The 18,525-nt window shown below is 65.8% G+C and overlaps 4 protein-coding genes across 4 annotated transcripts in view; 2 read left to right on the forward strand and 2 right to left on the reverse strand.

Annotated features, from left to right (window-relative positions):
- Positions 1-352: 352 nt before the first annotated feature.
- Positions 353-3,178, forward strand: MNEG_3191 (hypothetical protein; the record flags this gene model as incomplete). The annotated part of the gene is made up of 3 exons (XM_014048327.1): positions 353-403; positions 714-992; positions 1,133-3,178. 3 exons carry the CDS (start codon positions 353-355, stop codon positions 3,176-3,178), a joined length of 2,376 nt encoding a protein of 791 aa, XP_013903781.1.
- Positions 3,179-4,526: 1,348 nt separating this feature from the next.
- MNEG_3192 (Eukaryotic initiation factor iso-4F subunit p82-34) lies at positions 4,527-9,397 on the reverse strand (the record flags this gene model as incomplete). Its single annotated transcript, XM_014048328.1, has 10 exons — positions 4,527-4,839; positions 5,265-5,588; positions 5,788-6,017; positions 6,389-6,509; positions 6,811-7,001; positions 7,351-7,536; positions 7,834-8,136; positions 8,535-8,615; positions 8,890-9,222; positions 9,392-9,397. 10 exons carry the CDS (start codon positions 9,395-9,397, stop codon positions 4,527-4,529), a joined length of 2,088 nt encoding a protein of 695 aa, XP_013903782.1.
- Positions 9,398-10,816: 1,419 nt separating this feature from the next.
- MNEG_3193 (glycosyl transferase group 1) lies at positions 10,817-13,858 on the reverse strand (the record flags this gene model as incomplete). Its single annotated transcript, XM_014048329.1, has 6 exons — positions 10,817-11,409; positions 11,636-11,772; positions 12,055-12,323; positions 12,491-12,676; positions 12,901-13,020; positions 13,322-13,858. 6 exons carry the CDS (start codon positions 13,856-13,858, stop codon positions 10,817-10,819), a joined length of 1,842 nt encoding a protein of 613 aa, XP_013903783.1.
- Positions 13,859-15,943: 2,085 nt separating this feature from the next.
- The window catches only part of MNEG_3194 (glycogen synthase kinase 3 beta), a gene marked incomplete at both ends in the record, with an annotated part of 2,946 nt that continues 364 nt past the window's right edge, over positions 15,944-18,525 (forward strand). The window contains 7 exons of the mRNA XM_014048330.1: positions 15,944-16,015; positions 16,225-16,398; positions 16,756-16,931; positions 17,229-17,327; positions 17,494-17,587; positions 17,795-17,992; positions 18,386-18,511. Of these exons, the coding sequence (XP_013903784.1) occupies positions 15,944-16,015; positions 16,225-16,398; positions 16,756-16,931; positions 17,229-17,327; positions 17,494-17,587; positions 17,795-17,992; positions 18,386-18,511 (939 nt within the window). The remainder of the gene's footprint in view (positions 16,016-16,224; positions 16,399-16,755; positions 16,932-17,228; positions 17,328-17,493; positions 17,588-17,794; positions 17,993-18,385; positions 18,512-18,525) is intronic.

Here is an 18,525-nt window from a genome sequence, read left to right on the forward strand (position 1 = left end):
CCTTATGTGTATGCTTGCTGGCAGATTCGTTGGAAGGTTAGGAATGAGGAGGTCCGCTCTAATGAGCGCGAGGCCGATGGCAGTGATGCTATGGTATGAGTAACTTATCTATCTATCTATCTTGGACAGATTGTTGGCCTTTGATTGATGCAGGGCATCCCCCGCAACACGCAAGTTGCCAGCTGCGGGTGCGTACATATGTAGGGCTGTTGTGTGTGCCTCAGCATCATCACCTGTCCCGCCATCGCCCTTCCTCCTCCCTCGTGTTCAGGTGGCTGCCACACGCCCGGGCAAGATTGAGGGGCCCGCCTTTGACCTGGAACTTCTGAGGCTGGTCAGGGCCACCTGCCGCATGGCTGGTGGCATGAGAGCGACAGGCCCCAAGCGCCGCCCTCCCAAAGAGGTGAGGGACAGAGGATTACTCGGCAGCAATGAAATTTCTGCATTGCAAAGCGGAGGCCAGCGGAAGTTTTGACCATGTGCTGCAAAGCACTTCTGCTCACATGGGGCAACGGCATGTGCCTCACTACACTGTGCAGGCATCCCGCCACCAGAGTTGCGTAAGCGACACTCCATTCACCTGATATCGTCCACCGACTGTTGCACTGCTGTTCCTCTCATGTCCTGATCAAACGTAATCTGGCTCGCCGTCCCACTGCCTGAAGTTCCCTGCCGACACCCCTAACCTTGCTTTGTGTGCCACCTTGCCGCAGAAGCCCTGCACCGCACCGAAGCACCCAGCAGCAGGGAAGGTGTCCCACGTCGGTGTGGTTGCCAAGTTCAAGAGCGGCAAGACGGTCGTGACAGCCGAGGCCGAGGCCGAGGCCACCGCCTGTGCTAGGGACGCCCGCTCCCAGGGAGCTGGCGCAGCGAACGTCGATGGTGAAAGCCAGGCGGATCTCGACGCCCGCAGCGGCGCGGCTCGCGAGGAGGTTGCCGGTGTGCAGCGGCAGGACATCAAGGGCCGGCAGGAGGGCGGTTTCCTTTTGCAGGTGAGCGGGCATGTGGGCACGCTAGACATAGCGCTCTGCCCGGCTCAACCCTGCCGCCGCCGCCCCGCAGCCAGCCTGGTACTCCTTTTAACAAAACCTTACTCCTGATCGCGGTCACGCATCCCATTCCCGCCCGACAGGCCGTCCAGCCCCTTGACACGGCCCAGGGAGACGGCGGCGCAGAGTCACTGGCAGGCGCCTCGGGGCCCAAGGTTCCAGTTGCCGTGCCGGTCGGCGCCCGCATGTGCTCCGCTGACGTGGCCGTCCTGGTCGCCGATGCCTTCTCAGATGGACTCGAGTTTGCCGCTCTGCAGGAGCAGCTGCGCCAGGAAGAGGCGGTGGCGCGGCTCCTTGAGGCCGAGGCCGCAGCCGAGAAGGAGTGCGAGGGCCGCATTGCGGCGGAGACGCTGCTGCGGCGCAGGCGGCGCACCAATGACGTGCTCGCCGTGGAGAACGAGTTGCTTCAGGAGCAGCTGCGGCGGGCAGAGGCGGACGCAGCAAGCCACGAAGCGCGCGCCGCAGCCGCCGAGGACGCGTGGGCGCAGCAAACGGCGCGCGCCGATGCGGCCGGGGTGCTTGCAGCGGACCAGGCTGTGCGCGCGGCTGCTGCTGAGGCGCGCGAGGCGCAGCAGGCCGTGCGGGTTGCAGCCGCTGAGTCGGCAGCCGTCGCGGCGCGGTGCGAGGCCGCCGCGCGGCTCGAAAGGCAGAGGGGCGAGGTTGCTTCCAGCCATGCTGCCGCTGAGAAGGCCGCCGGCGAGATCCGAGGGCTGCGCGCACGCGTCGCCTACCTGACTGGTCAGCTTGAGCGCAGACCAGTGAAGGTGATGCCAGCGCGCAGCCTGCCGGTGGCACCCCGCAAGCTGGAAGTGGAGCTGCGCAGCCAGCTCGCGGTGGCCGAGGAGCGGCTGTCGGCGCAACAGGCGGCGGCGGCGGCGGCGCGCGCCGGCCAGCAGCAGGCCGAGGCAGAGCGCCTGCAGCTCGCGGCGCAGCTGGAGGGCGCGCGGCTGGGCGTGCAGAGGTTTGAAGAGAGGGTGGCCGCCATGGAGGGCGGCCTTGTTGTGGTGAGGGAGCGTGTGGCGCAGCTGCAGCAGGCGGAGGCCCTGGCGCGCCAGGGGCAGCGGGAGGCAGAGGAAGGCGTGCGGGCGGCCGACGCGCGCGCAGCCGCCGCTGAGGGTGCGGCCGCCTCAGCCGAGGCGGTGGCTGCCGAGTCACTCGCGGCGGCCAAGGCGGCTGCCGCGCGGGCGGCGGAGCAGGTGGCGGCGGCACAGGAGGAGGCTGAGCACGAGCGTGCGGCCAAGGTGGCGGCGCAGCAGGCACAGGCCGCAGCAGAGGCGGCCTTGGCTCAGGAGCTCAGTCGGGGAGAGCAGCAGCAGCAGGCGCACACTGCAGAGCTGCAGCGCGTGGGACAGCAGGCGGCGGCGTTCGTAGTGGCCGCCGCTGCGACGGCGTCTGAAGCCGCGGCGCAGCTGCAGCAGATGCAGCAACAGGTCGCAGCTGAGCAGGCAGAGAGGCGGGTGGCCGCCGAGGCGCTGGCTGTGTCGCTCGCGGCGGCCGAGGATGAGAGTCGGCGGCAGCGGCGGGAGTGCGGACGCCTGCAGCAGCAGCTGGAGCGTGAGAGGGCAGAGCGGCGGAGCGCAGAGGCAGCGGCGGTGGTGGTCTTGGAGGCAGCGCGGTCTGAAGCTGCCCGCCTGCAGGAGCAGCTGGCGGCAATTCAGGCCCATCAGCGGGCCTCTCTGGAGCCGAGCGGCGATGCGAGTGCCACCGACGGGGTCTCGACCCCGCAGCCTGTGACGCCCGGCCCTGAGCCTGGCGCCGGGGCGGCGCGCCTGCTGAGGCGTAACAGCAGCGGCGCCAGCAGCGGCAGCAGCCGGGCCGGCAGCTTCATCCTGCGACGCCTGCAGGCGGACGACGCGTCGCCGGTGCGCACGCCACAGCGGCTGCAAAGCCTGGGCATGCGCGCCAGCAGTGAGGGTGCTGCGAGCGACGAGGGGCGCGAGAGCGATGACGGGCTCAGGGCCGCAGGCTCTGATCCAGCCCGCGGCGGCGGCCGGCGCTGCACTTGGATCAGGGTAGCAGCAGCGGCGGCAGCAGCGACCGCAGGCGTGGTTGCCGCGGCGGCAGCCGGCGGGCTGGTGGGCTCGTGGGTCGGTGGCGGCCGCCTGCGGCGCGGGCACAGGTGCTCGTAGGGGGCGATGGTTCAGTATGTCGGTGGCCCCCTCTTCATAACGCGCTGTTTGGGGGATCCAACTCCTCGTCGACCAACACAATTTCAGGTTTCAGGGAGAAGTCCAAGATCGCATCCTTGCGGGGGCGTTTGTTCAAGGTTGTTACGCAGGGCTATGGGGGCGCTGCTCCGCCGGGCGCACGGCGCTAGCGGTCAGCCCCCCTCCTGCGACAGCCTGTTGGGGGTGTTGAGGGCTGCGCCCACCTCAATTACTTGGAACCTGCCTGAGCTGCTGTAGAAAACATGCGCCAGCAGAAGGCATTGCCGTAGTTTCCCTTTTACCAGGGACCATGCAGGGTTGGGGTATGGGTCTTGGCCAATTTCAGGCTATTTCGCTGCACCTTGCGCAGCAACGCGCGCAGCAGGCCGTCCTCCCATCCGTTGTAGGCGCGCACCACCGCACTCGTTTTTCACTGGACCCCGCCCCCTGCTCAGGGTGGCGCTTGAGGCTGCCCAGGTTCTCGAATTGGCTCTCATAACAGCACCTCAAGGCACAGACTCCCTAGCCAACCAACAAATTCCCCGTTCAATGTGCCCTTTTGAATGCATGGTCTCTGCCCTTTGCCTGGTCGTTTTCCCACATCATTGGCTTTGGTCCCTGGTGCAGACCGTACCCAGAACTGAGAACTTGGAGCTGTATGTAACAATGGGCTAATGAGGTTCAGGTTCCAAGGTTCGCATGTGCACCTTTAAGGGCCGTCATGGGCAGGCTGAGACCCGGCTTCAATGCTGCACAGACCCGCACTTTTCTGCTGTCGTGCTGACGCAAGTGAAGAAGCAGTGAGCGAACACAGGCCCATTGGCAGGAGTTACTCAAACGAACGCACACACGCTCTGGAACAAGAACACTTTGACCGACAAACCGCGGCGACGCGCAGCCGCCCAATGCGGCCGCTGGGCTGCCGGCTCTCAGGGCGCACCGCAGGCACTGCCGCGTGCGACGCGCGCCCGCGCGCACGCCTGCAGGCTCGCCGGCGGGTGCCGTCACATACAACAAGACTGTGATTGGCAGTGGCTAAGGACAGCGCCGCCACCATGCCGCCAAACCCACCCTCAGAAGGCGCCGCGGGCCCACACACGCTGGGGCGCGGCGCAAACACGCACCATGCAAGCGGAGCGTGCCGCCTCCTGCTCAAGCCCGCAACCCTCCCGCGCCGCCCGCCGCTGCTGATCCCCGCCGTGCTGGCGCGCGCGTGCAGCACGCATGCGCAGTGCAGGCGCGCATGTACACGCGCACGCGCACCTCCCCCTTGCGCGGGGCGGCTGCGGGCTTGCTGCGCCCTCCCTCCCCCCGAAACACCGCCACCGGCTCAGATGGGCACCGCGGAGAGGCCCTCCGACTTGAGCCAGTCCTCGACGCTGGGCAGGTCCCCATCAAACTCATCAGCCTTCAGAAACTCGCCCGCCCTGATGCCCGCCGCCGCGCACAGCTGCGCCAGCTTGGCATCGCCGCCGCCCTCCGCCGCGGCCGCCCTGAACGCCGCGCCGGCGAGCTTGCGCTTGGGCTCCGCGCCCTCGCACTTCGACAGCAGCTGCGGCAGCTCGGAGAGCGCGAGGGCGCCCTTGGCGGCGGCGGCGCCGACGACGCGGCCCAGCAGCTCGGGGGCCTTTGGGATGTCCAGGCTGTGAGAGGGGAGGGGCGGTGTGCGTGTGCGTGTGTGTGTGCGTGTGTGTGTGTGTGTGCGCGCTTCGGGCTTGGTTGAGGGAGGAGACGGAAGGGGCGCGATGGGGCACCGACCCGCGGGCGAGCGCTCGTCTGCGGCCGAGGCCCAAGCCGCGCAGCGGCTTGAACTCCCGCGCCATGCCCGTGGCGCCAGTCAAGCCGCGCAACGGCTCCAGACCCGGCCCTGTTCTTGTGCCCTTGAACCAACACTCCCAAACTCCCCCTTGAAACGGCCCCAACAAGCCACCACACCCCACCGATGAAGCCGCGCCCGACCCAGACCCCATATCACAGACGCGATGACAGCCCCCTTACACAGCTGCATGATGCCACCGACAAACCCTCGATGCCAAAACCCCCTGAAAACCAATGCACACGCCCGCACCTCAGGTCCTCCAGCCCCTCCGTATAGTGCGCGAGCCCCTTCAACAGCTCCGCCCCCTTGACCACCCCCTCCGCCGCCAGCCGCACCACCAGCCCCGCGAGCGCCGCCTGCTGCTTCTCCGCGGTCGCGTCGAACACCTCCGACAGGCCGGTGACCACGACGCCGGACAGGTCAACCACGCCGGCCGCCTTTGGCGCGTCCCGCAGCTCCCGCACGCAGGTGGCCGCCTCTGAAAAGTCGCCGACGGACGCAAACTCGCGGAAGAGCGACTTTGACTTCGACTCAATGTCGTCGGGGCCGAGGGGCTTGCCAGATGCGGCGGGCCTGGGTGGTGGGGGGAGGTGAACGGGTGGTTGAGGGAGGATCGGCGGTGCGTTGAGGGGTTGACCGGCGGGAGAAGATCGGATCAGGGCGAGTGGGGCGGGGCAAGGCAGGGGCTGGAGTTTGAGCCGGAGCGAGGCCGAGTGCCTGGCGGTGGCGCAGGCAGGGGACAGGGAGGGGCGGGCGTTGTGCAGACGCGCACCTGGCAGCTGCAGCGGGCGCGGCCGCAGGCGCCGCGGCGGCGGGCGCCGGTGCCGCGGGCCGCGGCGCCGGCCTGGCGAGCGGCTCCGGCGGGCGGTACTCGCCCACCAGGGCGCTGCTGCCGGCAAAGGCCCGGGGGCCGCCGCTGCGCTTGCCCACAAACTCCCAGCCCTCGTCGCCGCCGCGCAGAGGGGGCAGCAGGCTGAAGTCGTCCTGCGTCAGGCCCGCCCTCTGCAGGGAGCGCACACGCAAATTGGGGGGGGGGGGCGAAAAGCGGACGTGAGAGCGCGCAAGGGGTGGTCAGCGGCGCCGAGAGGTGGTGAGTGACAGAGCGGCTGCGGGACGCCCCACCAGCCTCGCCCTACGCCCAGGTCGAGGCCCGGAGGGCAGGCGCCCAAACGCTGGCACCACGCCGCCTCGGGCGCTGCCGCGCGACTGCTTCAATAGCTCCCTCCTCTCGTAGCGCCGCGCCCGCGGTCACACCCGCACCGGGCAACATACCACTACCGCGCGGGCCGCCTGCAAGCGTGCCCACTACCGTGCCCGCGTCCACTCCCGCACACCGCCGCACCCAAGCTGGGCCAGCAGAAAACAACACGCACCTGCACCGGCAGCGCGGGCAGGTCGGCGATGCGCGCGACGGTGACCATGCCCAGCTCCGCCTCCGCCTCCGCGTGCACCTCGTCCAGCTTCTTGGCCGTGAACGTCTCGCGGCGCGGCACCCTGGGGCGGTGGGGAAGCAGGGGTGGGGGCGTCGGCTTGGACGAGGCCAGGGATTGGCCCGGGGGACCTTGAGGATGAGGAGGCGCAGCGCCGACGAGCGGCTGGCGGCCGTGCAGGCCCCTCCGGCCGCGGCTTGCGTTTAAGTGCAGACGTCCCTGCTGCCGCGCCGCTCGCCCGCTTTCGCCCTCCCAGACCTGCAGCCCCGGCAAGACCACGAGCACGCCCCCTGCACCCCGCCCGAGCCTGCACCCCTCCGGCCACCCCTCCGTTCCCGGCCCCCCCTCCCCCCCTGGGCGCGCACCACTTGTTGCGCCGCATGTCCACGACATCCCGCACGACAAAGCGGATGCGGCTGCTGAGCTCCTTGGCGTCCTGCAGGCGCTGCAGGCGCGCCATGTAGCCGTCCAGCGCGTCGCGCGTCTTCTTGTCCTCGCTGGCGGCCAGGGCCTTGCCCGAGATCGTGATCATCTCGCACGCCGCCTCGATAGAGTCCTGGGGGGGGGGGTGGTCAGGGTTTCCGCGGTCAGGGGCGTCCCCGCGGCGCCGTTGCCAGGACGGGCCGGCTGGCGCGGCGCACCGCACCGCACGCGTCGCGCGGCGGTCCCCAGTCCCCGCCTGCCTCGTGTCAGCCCCGCGCACAGGCCCCAGCCACCAGCGCGCCGAGTCACGCTCTCGCCCCTTGCCCTCGCCTCCCTGTGCGAACTGCCGCGCCCCGCCCTGCCAGCCCCCCCGAGACGCGCATCGCCGCTCCGCCATGCCTCACTGCATCAAACGCCGCGCCCCGCGCCGCCCCGCCCCGCCAGCCTCGACACCCCCCGGCCCCGCCGGCGCGCCCCCTCACCTCTGCCGGCACGGACTTGGGGTTCGCTGCCTCTAGCAGCTCCCTGATGCACACCAATATGATGTTCTCCTTGACGACCTCCTGCCTGTACAGCTCAGCAATCAGCCGCACCGTGCCCATGGTGCGCGTCTTGACGCGCTTCTCGGCCGCGGCGCGCTCCTGCGCGTCACTGATCTGCTGCAGCTCCTGTGGAGATGGGCGGGGGCGGGTCGGAAGCGGGTCGGGAGGGGCGGCAGGCGGGGTGTGAGGGCGAGGTAAGAGGGCGAAACGAAGAGGGCGGGGCTGTTTGCGACGCAAGGCCCGGGCCAGCGACAAGAAGCTGCGCGGCACGCGCAAGCCCGACGGCTCGCGCCGCCGCAGCACCGTGTGTACCCGCCGCCGTCACAGCGAGGGGGGGCGCGTCGCAGCAGCTGCGGGCCGCCGCTGCCGCCGGCGGCCCCGGCCCCGGTCCCGCCAGCCGCCCCGCGCCGCGCCGCGCCGCACCTCCCGCGCCTCCGCCACGCCCTCAAACTCGTCCTGGCACGTGTTCAGCAGCATGCGCTTGAACTTGATCGGCCGCGTGTCGCCCTCGCCCGGCGGGAACTCGGGCACCTCGCGCGACAGGTGCAGGCAGAGGTCGGCATACATGGCGCAGAACGTGGGCTGCGCGACGGCCGACTCAAACACGAGCGCGATAGTGGCCTTGAGGATGGCGGCGTTGGTGATGACGGAGAGCAGCTGGGCGAGCAGGCGGTCAAACTTCTCGGGCGTCAGCTTGTTCAGGATGCCCTTGACCGAGCGGATCGCCTGGGGCCGAGGGGCCGCGCACGCGCGCAGGTGTGTGTGGGTGAGTCGGAGCATGCGTGTGCATGCGTGTTTCAGGGGGTTCAAAGGTGTACGCGCCAACATCCCTGATGTGCCAATGGGGACTCGGAGGCGATGTGGGCGGCTGCGCATCAACACCGCTGCCGCAACTGCTATGAGCGCCCTGGACTTGGGGCTGGCCCCCCTTGCCATGACACGCTGCCATGATGCATGCATCTGCAGTGCGTGATCGCCGCAGCTGCCAGCCGGCCGGCCGCAGCCGCGCCACAATCGGTTGTGGCTGGCCGGCCCGTGCGCGGAAGCCGCACGGCAACGCCCGCTCACAGCGGCAGCTGCGCTCGGGTCTGCTGTCCACTACCCACGCCCCGCCGGCCTCTCACCCTGTCATTGCCCTCCACCGCCGCGCCGACCACGTACTTTTGCCGCCCGAGGTCCTCTGCCTTCTGGATCTTCGGCAGCTCCTGCGGACCCCGGGACAAGGATTGTCGATGCGGCAGGGGACAACCCAGAGTCGCGCACGTTCGACGCAACCAGGGCGGCCTGTAAGCAAGACTGCATTGACCTTCTGCCGCTCGCTTGGGCCCTCGCCACCTTCGGATAGCCGGCGGACGCAGGCCAAACAGATTCCTTCACAGCCCCAGGTGCGTGCCACGCGCAGTGATCAGTGGCATGCGGTGACCGGCATCCGTGCGTGCCAACAGGGTTCGATGCTGCTGCGCGCTCAGACAAGCTCACCTTGCCGCCCTGCCACTGCTGCTGCCCCTGCTGTTTGCCCTGCTGCTGGGCCTGCGCCTGCTGCTGACCCTGGCCCCCGCCCGCGTTCTGCGCCTGCTGCTGCTGCTGCGGGCCCCGCTGCTGCGACCTCTCCTGCTGTTGTTGCTGCTGCTGCCCCTGGCCAGAGGCCCAGGCAGGCTCGTCTGACGCTGGGGCGCGCGAGCGCCAGTCGCGGTCGTCGACCTCCTCGGCCACGCGCTGCAGCGACTGGCGCTGGACGTCGCGCTCAGACTCCTCAGAGATCACAATCTCCAGCTGCAGCTGCTGCAGGTCAATTGGGCACTTGGTGTACTTCTGCGGAGAGTGTGGAGGGCAACCGGCGTCCCGCGTCGGCAGACTTGCAGTGTCACACCGCGCGCGCGCAAGCAGCGCGGCACCGGCGCTGCAACCGGAGCCGTCACATCGCTGCCGACCAGGTTTGTACCCCCTGCGACCCTGATCACGATCCATGCCTTCTCCGCACCTCCATGAATCGCAGCAGGAACTCTTTGTTGTACCGAATGACCTGCCCCGGAGGCTTTTTGGGGCCCTCGGCTGCCACCGCTGCGGGGGCGGAGGCCTGCGAGTGACAATGGAGGGATTATAACTCTGCTGCATCCACTGCGAGTGCGATCCAGGGCAGGCACAGTGAGCGCCGGCGGGCACTCACGATTCTGCTCCTGAGCGCATGGCCAGCTCCCTTGCCAAGGGCAGAGAAAGGCGAGAGTGCCGCGCCGCCGGGGCGCAGGGAGATGTTGCCCCCTGGCCGCAACGACACTTCCTCCATCTAGCTGCAGGCCGCCTTCGATGAAGGCGATCTGTGCCGACCTCGAACGAGCGAGGCGAATTGCTGAAAATCAACACGATGTAAGCGAGTGACGCACGACAAGACTCGGACGAGAGGGCCCGTCCCGGGCAACCAAGGGGCGCCGAGTGTCAATGCGAAATCGAGTGCGCCTCAGGGGTTCACCCACAGCCAAACAATAGTCAAGAAACGAGATCAATTCGTATTGATTGCGTAGAGCCCTACTTGTGGCCAGTGCGTGATGGCAGTGTCGGAGGGGGGGGGGGGCTGGCTCACATGATGTGGCGCCCATCATGATATATATGCGCCGCTCCCCGACCTCCAAACCCAACATCCATGACGTGCCACCACAAGCTCGCCGGTTGAAACATCGATATAATCTATCAGCCCCACACACCTGCAGTTGTCCAACTGCCATCAACCAGGTTCCTGCCAGTTTTGCCTCGCTAGTTTTCCCTCCGCCTACTGCTAGTTGGTGTTGCATCCCGGCCTAGCGCCATGCCACCATGGTGGTCCACTCAAGGTTTGCAGGCCCCTGGTCACTGCTGGTGTATACGAGTCTTACACCAGGGCAAGGTCCGGCACCGACACGGCCCGGTTCACAGCAGCTGCAAACAGAATCAGGCGGGCGACAGAACCGGTGCCACGTCGGACTGGAGTGGGGAAAAAATCCATGGAAGAACTCTCCACCGATGTACATGAATTACAGGAAGCCTTCCACATCGTGGCTTTGGCTGCTGCGCATGCGTGCACGTGCATTTCAAGCTGTGCTGCGTTCACAAGGTCAACCCTGTGAGGACCGCCTCTACTCACTTTTTCAGGCAAAAATGAATGTGTCGACAAGTCAATTGGCAATGTTGACAACCGGGCTGAACAAAATTCAGGGCTGAGATAAGATCTACCAGCGTGCCGACCCATGGCATCTGAGCAACTGCCCAACAGAATGTCGGCAAATGCTAAAACTTGTGACCAGAGGCCAGGATCCTTGTGATGCGCCATCAAGCTGTTGGCGCGACCAGGATCAGCCTCCAACCACCTTTGCTGTACGACTCACACGCTAGTGGGCAAGTCAATGTCGCCCTTGCGAAAGCCGAAATATGGCGCTCACAGACCCGGGAGCTGAAGCAGCAGCTGTGGCTGCTGCGGGAAGCCAGCCATCCCCAGCAGCGCTGTCAGCTCTGCAGCAGCCTGCTCCTGGTGCGATATCCATTGCTGCTGCTGCTGCTGCTGCTGCTGCTGTTGCTGCTGCTGCTGCTGTTGCTGCTGCTGCTGCTGCTGCTGTTGCTGCTGCTGCTGTTGCTGCAAAAGCCCCTGGTGCTGCTGCAGCTGTGTGTGCTGCGCCTCTGCCAATGCCACTGCTAGCGCCTGCTGTGCCGCGGCGGCAGCAGAGGCCGCCGCCGCCGCCGCCTGCTGCTCCTGCTGCTGCTGCTGCTGCTGCTGCTCCTGCTGCTGCTGCTGCTGCTGCGGTCGCGTGCACGCATACGATGCCCACGTGCACGCCAGCTGCAGCTCCGCCGCTGCGCCCTGTCGCAGGTGCAGCAGCTCGCTGCCACAGGCCGTGAGCGCGTACAAGATTTCCTCCAGGGCCCGCGCCGTCGCGGTTGGCGTGTGCCGAAGCGCGGTCTCGCGGCCTGCGGCACGAAGGCGGGCGCTGAGCACGTCGTCCGCCAACAGCGACAGTAGGTTGCGTGCCAGGCCTGCAAAAGGGGGGGCGCGGAATGCAGGCGCCGCGCAGCATTGGGCTCTACACTTCGTGGTCGTAGCTAGCAGCACCGAGCCATGCGCAAATGGCAGCCTCATCACGTCGCCGTTAGACGGGTCCTGGCACCAGCAGGCAGCCCTCTTGAAAGGCTCGTGCCGCCTCCCAGGCGGCGCACTACCTCATCTCCAACACCACCCTCGCCTGCAATAGACCCCCCTCACCCATCGCGTCGTCGGGCTCTGCAATGAGGCAGTTGACGCCGTGCTGGCAAAAGCTGCGCACCCCCAGGCAGTCTGTGGTGACGACAGGCACGCCAGACGCCATGGCCTCGAGGACAGGCATGCCCCAGGCCTCGTATCTGGATGATTTATAAACCCGTTGGTGTCAAGTGGGTGTGATCAATCACACAGAAGAAAGCAAACAACGATAGGGTGCCTCATGTCGCGTTAGCAGTGCCCTTCCCGCTGCCGCAGCCACGCGACGCTGCACCTCATTTCGTCAAAAGCAGCACTTGCAAAGTCAAATGAGGCGCACGGTGCCTGTGCTTGCACACCTTTATATCTCGTCATGCCGCTATCATGCATGACCTCAGATGCACATCATACAAAGCATGCGCAGCACGCTGCCAACTGCTACGCACCTGCTTGTGAACATGAAAGCGTCATGGCCGCGGTACAGCCGCGGCAGCTCGTCCTGCCCGGGTGCCACCACATACTCAATGTCCAGGTCGCTGCCCGCCAGGTTTGGGACGAGAGCGTCGAGCGGCCGCTGCTGGCAGACCCACCGGATGTGCAGCGGCAGGACGCGCGCGGCGGCGGACAGCGCGGCGATGGCCGTGGGGAACCCCTTCAAAGGGAGGGTGGGGTTGCCAACGAGCAGCACCGTGCGCGGCTGGACGGCAGTGAGGCGCTGCGGGGCGCACACAAAGGCGGGTGAGGAAGGGGCCGGGTGAGAGCACTGCAGCAGCTGGGGTCTGCGTGCAATGGAATGGGTGCCAGCCAGTCGCGCAGAGCGCAGCCATGCGCAACGCAACCCAAGCGTCAGTTGCGACAGGCCCCCCACCAAGCGCCGCTCACTCCTTGCAGCGACACCGTGCGCGCCTCCGGCGCCTCCGGCTCCCGCCGGCCCGGGCTGAAGCGCTCGCAGTCAATGGCGTTGGGCAGCAGCAGCGCCCTGCGTCCAAACTCTGACCCCAGGATGTCCTGCACCGCGCTGGACACGCCGGCCATGGCGCACGGCAGGTGCATCACCATGTGGAACAGCTGGCGGCCAGGAGTAGAATGCGTACGCGGTCGTGGGCGGTGTGGGCGCTCTAGGCGGCTGCAAAGGAGTTCATCAGTAGGATGGGGCCGCTCGGGCCGCATGCAGTGCTCTCCAAGCCATGCTCTCCATATTTCGCCGTTTTATGACAGTCCACAAGCATCCCTGGCCCATGCACTGCTCCAATATGAAAGCACGCTCGGCCCCAATCCGCTGTCACACGCACCATGTCCTGCTTCAAGTAGTTTTGGGCGACCTGGAAGCGCACAGGGTCGCCAAACAGCCACTCGTGCCCCTGCTCCCAATACAGCACCGGCGCCGCCACGCCCACCAGCATCTCTGCCACCTGCGACCCGGGGCAGGGGCGTGATAGAGGGGCGGCGCACCGCGGCGGCGCACGTGTCGCAACGAAGAGGGGGGCAACAGGATTGCTGCTGCCCGGCAGTGCTGCGCGCCTTGGGCCCGCGCCGCACGGCTCGCACGCGCGGCATGCAGCCGAAAACCGCGGCCCGCGGCCCGACGGCGCCCCTGCCCTGCGACGGCGCCTGGTAAGGGATGGGCCAGGGGCCCGACGCCCGACGGAGTGGCGTCTCATGCTGGATGCCAATGCTGCATACACACCTCCCATGCCAGCCGGCCCCACGCACCTGATGGTAAATCCCGACCACCACGACGTCGATGTCAGAGACAGGGTACACGTCCGCCAGCCGCTGGTGCATGCGGCACAGCACGTCTGCGTGCGGGACCACGGCCGTCCATGGCGGCATGGCGCTGCGCGCCGCGTCGGAGCGGTGGACGGCGATGGTGAAGTGGCCGCGCGCGCGCAGCAGCGCTATGTGCTCAAGCAGCATTTTCATTCCGCCGGTCACATTGTGGTGCGGCAGAACGTAGGCGATGCGCAGGGGCCGGCTGGGCGCAAGTAGGCCGCGGGCGACTGCATCGTGCGCGCGCGCGACGAGGGCATCGGCGGCGTCGGCCGGCCGTCGGCCTTGGCGCTCGCGCCACCCTGGCGGACAGCCGCAGCCGGCATAATGGAGCGTCGACTGGCCGAACGGCAGCATGGCTGGTTCAGGTCGCTGCAGTGCGCTGGAAATCGGCTTGGGTGCATCCAGCGTCATCATCGGCGGGGCCAGGAAACCAACGCCGTGCGCGGATGCGAGCAAGCCCGGCTGAAAGTCCAGCATGGCTGCTTTGTAGTTCTAGGCCCCGCGAAAGACCACATCGCGGGACCCCATGATTCGCAGGACACCACTGGCAACCTCGCACTCAGTCCAGCACAGACGAGCTCACAATTCAGATCAATAACGAAGTGCTTGTTGAGGCCTGGCAAAAGAGCCTTCGATTGCGCTGACGGCCAAGAGTGAGTCAGTAGCTAGCGGGCTGAGCACAGTACGGTACTCCAGTGGATGATACGATTCGTTAAGTGAACAGGATGATGTAGTCTGCTGCTTGATGGCTAGAGTGGAGAGCCGACCTCGTGAAGCCCCAAGGCTCAAAGGCCTAGCCGCCCTGTCACCGGCCTTCCTTGGTGACTTGCTGAATGGGACGGGGAGGGACAAGTGGCTTTGCATGCAGTCACCCCTGCAATGTTGTTGTTTTCGTCATGCAAATGCTGGGGCACAGTGAGCCTCGGCTTGGTGTCCTCTTGGTGCCCTGTGGTCAATCACAAGTCAACTTATTAGCTCTCAGATTCCTTGCCCCATGGTTCTGAGAGCTGCCCATACGCTGAGCGGTACGATAGGATACAATGAAGTGCAGTTTTTGGTAAGATGTGGTGAATAAATGCTACGCCGCGCCTTGATTACACGTATTCATACATGATGTCTTTGAAGTACCTCACGTTCTCAGCGATAGCGCAGCTTTTTGCCCCCTGATCAAGACCATATCAAGCAGTTGATGGCAGCACAAAGGTTGGCGGGCTTGCATGCTGGCATGCGTTATGAAAAACCGAGCAGCAGTGGATTCCGGCTGCGGGCGCGCATTTGGCTGTTGCCTTGGCCTGTTGGCACGCGCCCTTCCGCGGACAAGCAGCTGCCTCGGTGTCGGCAGCAAGAACAGTGGCCTTCAGCACGTGCACACGAGGTGCCATCAAACCAACGCTGTGATAGTGTGTCGCGACAGCATCTCAATTGCATCTCAAATTCCTGGGCCAATAGCAATTTCAGTGGGGCGCCAAATTTGGGTGTCGTACCGCCCGAACATTGGCACCTGATTCCGGTTGGGCTTGCCTGAGCCGACCATAGCTGCTCCAATATCTGCATGTACACAGCGTCACATGCTGCAGCGCAGGCAGTGTCTCAAGACAAACAGCGGTTGTGCCGCGCAGCTGCTCAATTGATCAATGCGCACCCGCCTGGTCCCGCTGTGGCACGATGGCCGCCCATCCTCGTCGAAAGAGCAGCGGGGATGCGGAGTGCTAAACAGGCGTGCTGATGCCACCTGGGCTCGCGTGGACGTGCCAACATTCGTGTCCGTGTCCCGGCGAGTGCCCATTGGCTCCTGCCTTCGATCCCAAGGATGGTGGTCGCGACCGTACGTCGTCGTGCGCACATACATATGTTGTGTTCACTAGCTGTTCACGGCGTTACAGGGCGAATCATCACTGTCACAAGCAGCGGTGCTGCACACAAGAGGCGTTCAGCCTCTGCCTATGGACCGGTTGAAGGCCCCGTTCAGCCTTGGATTTGGAAAAGCAACTGAGAGCCTGGCCCCACAAATAGCGCAGGTTCGGGGCAGGCTTGCCTCCGCACCAGCGTTTCTCTCCTGTAGCGCATGCAGCGGCTGACGGTGTACTGTGGTATGCAGGGATCTGGACCTAAAAAGACAGCTGCAGTCGCGCCCGTAGTTGGAGGTGCGGGAATGGGAGGGGCATGCAGTGCAGCCTCGCTTGTGCTTTGGGTATGTTGGTCCCTCCTCACCCCACGGTCCACGTTGCAGGTGGCGAGGCCATCTCGGCTTTGGGAGTGGCGACAAACGTGAGCGGGGGCACTGCTGGCCTGTGCTCGCCGATTGCCAGCTCGCTGACCGAACTCGTCCCTGCCCCTCGCAGGCTGGGATGAGCAGCCTTCCCCAGCCCCCGGCCCCAGAGGCCGTGCCGCAGGTATGGAGTGTACCGGGTGGCCTCCTGCACTGAAGCGGGACTTCTAGGACTCGTCACCCGCCGCGCGCTGGTGGTGCGCTTGTTGCAGACATCTGTTGCCCGTATGCGAAATGCGATGCGTTGTTGCCGGTGCGCTGCCGCCTTTTGACAACGTTGCGCGCAGCAGGGGATGAAGGAGCTCACGCTAGAGCAACGGGAACAGCAGCGGTGTCAGCAGCAGCCACCTCCCCCGGAGCAGCAGGTGAGCAACTGCTGTTGCCGGCCAGTGCAGCGACAGATTGGCCAGCCTTGAGAAGCTAAGACAGCATTGCTGTCTTGCAGTCCTTCTGCATATTAGAGGGCTATGATCAGCAGCATGGAAGCGGCGTTCCAGCGGCAAAGCGCGCGACAGGGCGGCTGAGCACGTTCCTGTGGGTGACGCAGGCGCTCGGCGGCCCATTTGCTTCGCAGATCTTCGAGGGCCGAGTGGTTGACAGCGAGGGCCGGTCAGGCGGCCACGTGATCACTGCGGTGGCGGGATCGGGCGCCAGCAAGCAAACATACAACTTTGCGACAGAGCGGGTCGTCGGAAACGGCTCCTTCGGCGTCGTGTTTCAGGCAACGTGTCTCGAGACAGCGGAGACGGTGCGTGGCTGTCGAAACGAACCTGGCGGGCAGCTGTGGTTGCGACTTTGGCCGGGGTTGCGGCTGGATCTGGGGTCTGTGCCTGCGGTCACCGCGCAGCCTAGGGCGACGTGCAAGCTGGCACACCCAACTGTTGCAGCAGAGTTGTCCCTGCAAGCGCGTCGCGCCGGGCCTGCAGCCTTGCTCCCTGCGAAGGGGCCGCGTGTAGCCGCTGCAGAATCATTGGCAGGCCTCGCAAGCAGCGGCACGGCAAGTTTGAGAACTTGGCGCGGTCTATTCCTGATTTTGTGTGCCGCCTCGAAGCCTCCCGCCCCTGCGAAAACCCGCCGCTGCTGCCGCCGCTCTGGGGCGATCCAGGTGGCTATCAAGAAGGTGCTGCAGGACAAGCGGTTCAAGAACCGGGAGCTGCAGATCATGAAGGTGGTGGACCACCCCAACATCGTGAAGCTCAAGCAGTGCTTCTACTCGCAGACCGAGAAGGACGAGACCTTCCTGCACCTGGTGCTGGAGTACGTGCCTGACACAGTCTACAGGTAGTGGGACGCGGCAGGGGAGTGTGGGAGGGGCCGCAGCGTGTGAAGATCGGTCGGCGTGGTGGGCTGGCCTGCGGCTGAGGCGTCGGCGCAGCTCCCTGCGGTCGCGGTGCAACTTGCCGCGTCAAAGGGCCCCGGTCGTGAGCGGCGGCGCGGCAGCAACCCTGGGTGTCGGCGTGGACAGCCGCGGCGGGCGCTCGTTGGCTGGCGCTCCATGCAGCGTGCACGGGAGCGGCCGAGCACGATCTTGCTCTTGCCTGACTATGGTGTCCTGCTGGTGGGACCTGCATCCCTCAGGATCAGCAAGTCCTACAGCAAGAACAACCAACGGATGCCGCCCATATTTGTCAAGCTGTATACATACCAGATGTGCCGCGCCCTCGGCCACATACACAAGTGAGCGGCCGCTTGCACCGCGCAGGCGCCTCGCGGGCCAGTGCTGCAGGCTTCACAGCTCCGACCGCTTCAAGGCAGGGTGGGGAAAGGCAAGCGGTTGTTTAGTGGTGGTTATTGTTGTTGCAGCACTGACACGCCGACCCCTTTTGTGCTGGATGTGCTGCAGGTATGGCATCTGCCACCGGGACATCAAGCCGCAGAACCTGCTGGTCAACACAGAGACGCACCAGCTCAAGCTCTGCGACTTTGGCAGCGCCAAGGTGGGTGCATTCGAGAACGGACACATGTGTGGGCAGCCCCTCGCCTAACCAAGTCAACAGCAACAATAGGCAGCAACAATTGACGAAGCGACAAGGGGCCAGTGTGATGGTGCGTGGTGCAGCGGCGGCAGCAGCAGCCGCAGACAATAGGCATCTGAAGCACCGTGGGTGCTTCCCTTGTGCCCCCCCCCTTGATGCCTCACAAAGGTGCTGATCAAGGGGGAGCCCAACATAAGTTATATCTGCAGCCGCTACTACCGCGCCCCCGAGCTCATCTTTGGCGCCACCGACTACACGAGCGCAATCGACGTGTGGAGCGTGGGCTGCGTTCTGGCGGAGCTGCTGCTGGGGAGCCCCATGTTTCCGGGGGAGAGCGGAGTGGACCAGCTGGTGGAGATCATCAAGGTACGTGATATATGTGTGTGTGTGTGTGTGTGTGTGCATGCACGGGTGCTTGCATGCGTGTCATGAGTGGTGATGTGCGAGGTTGTGGTTCTACACCCTGCAGGGGTTGAATTGGATCATGGCAGCGGCGGGAGGCGCTGCGCTGGATTCGCACAGCCGCTGTACAGCAGGGGAGCGGTGCTTGGGATCTGCTGTTCCAGCAAGATCTGGCAGTTGCCTGGATTGGCGAACCCCCACCCCCCGCTCTTGACACGTGTGCAGTGGTCCATTTTTGGGGTTCAACTGGCGCCCCTTGTTGTGAGCTGCTGCCAACCGCCAGCCCAGGCACGTGGGCGCGCAACCCTCAACCACCCCCGGCCGCTGACAACCACAACGGCAACGCACCAACCGCAGGTCCTGGGCACCCCCACCAAGGAGGAGATCCACGCGATGAACCCCAACTACACGGAGTTCAAGTTCCCCCAGATCAAGGCCCACCCCTGGGCCAAGGTCTTCTCCAAGCGCCTGCCCCCGGACGCCGTCGACCTCGTGTC

Source organism: Monoraphidium neglectum (genome assembly GCF_000611645.1).
Source record: "Monoraphidium neglectum strain SAG 48.87 unplaced genomic scaffold scaffold00391, whole genome shotgun sequence".
Classification (NCBI taxonomy): Eukaryota; Viridiplantae; Chlorophyta; class Chlorophyceae; order Sphaeropleales; family Selenastraceae; genus Monoraphidium; species Monoraphidium neglectum.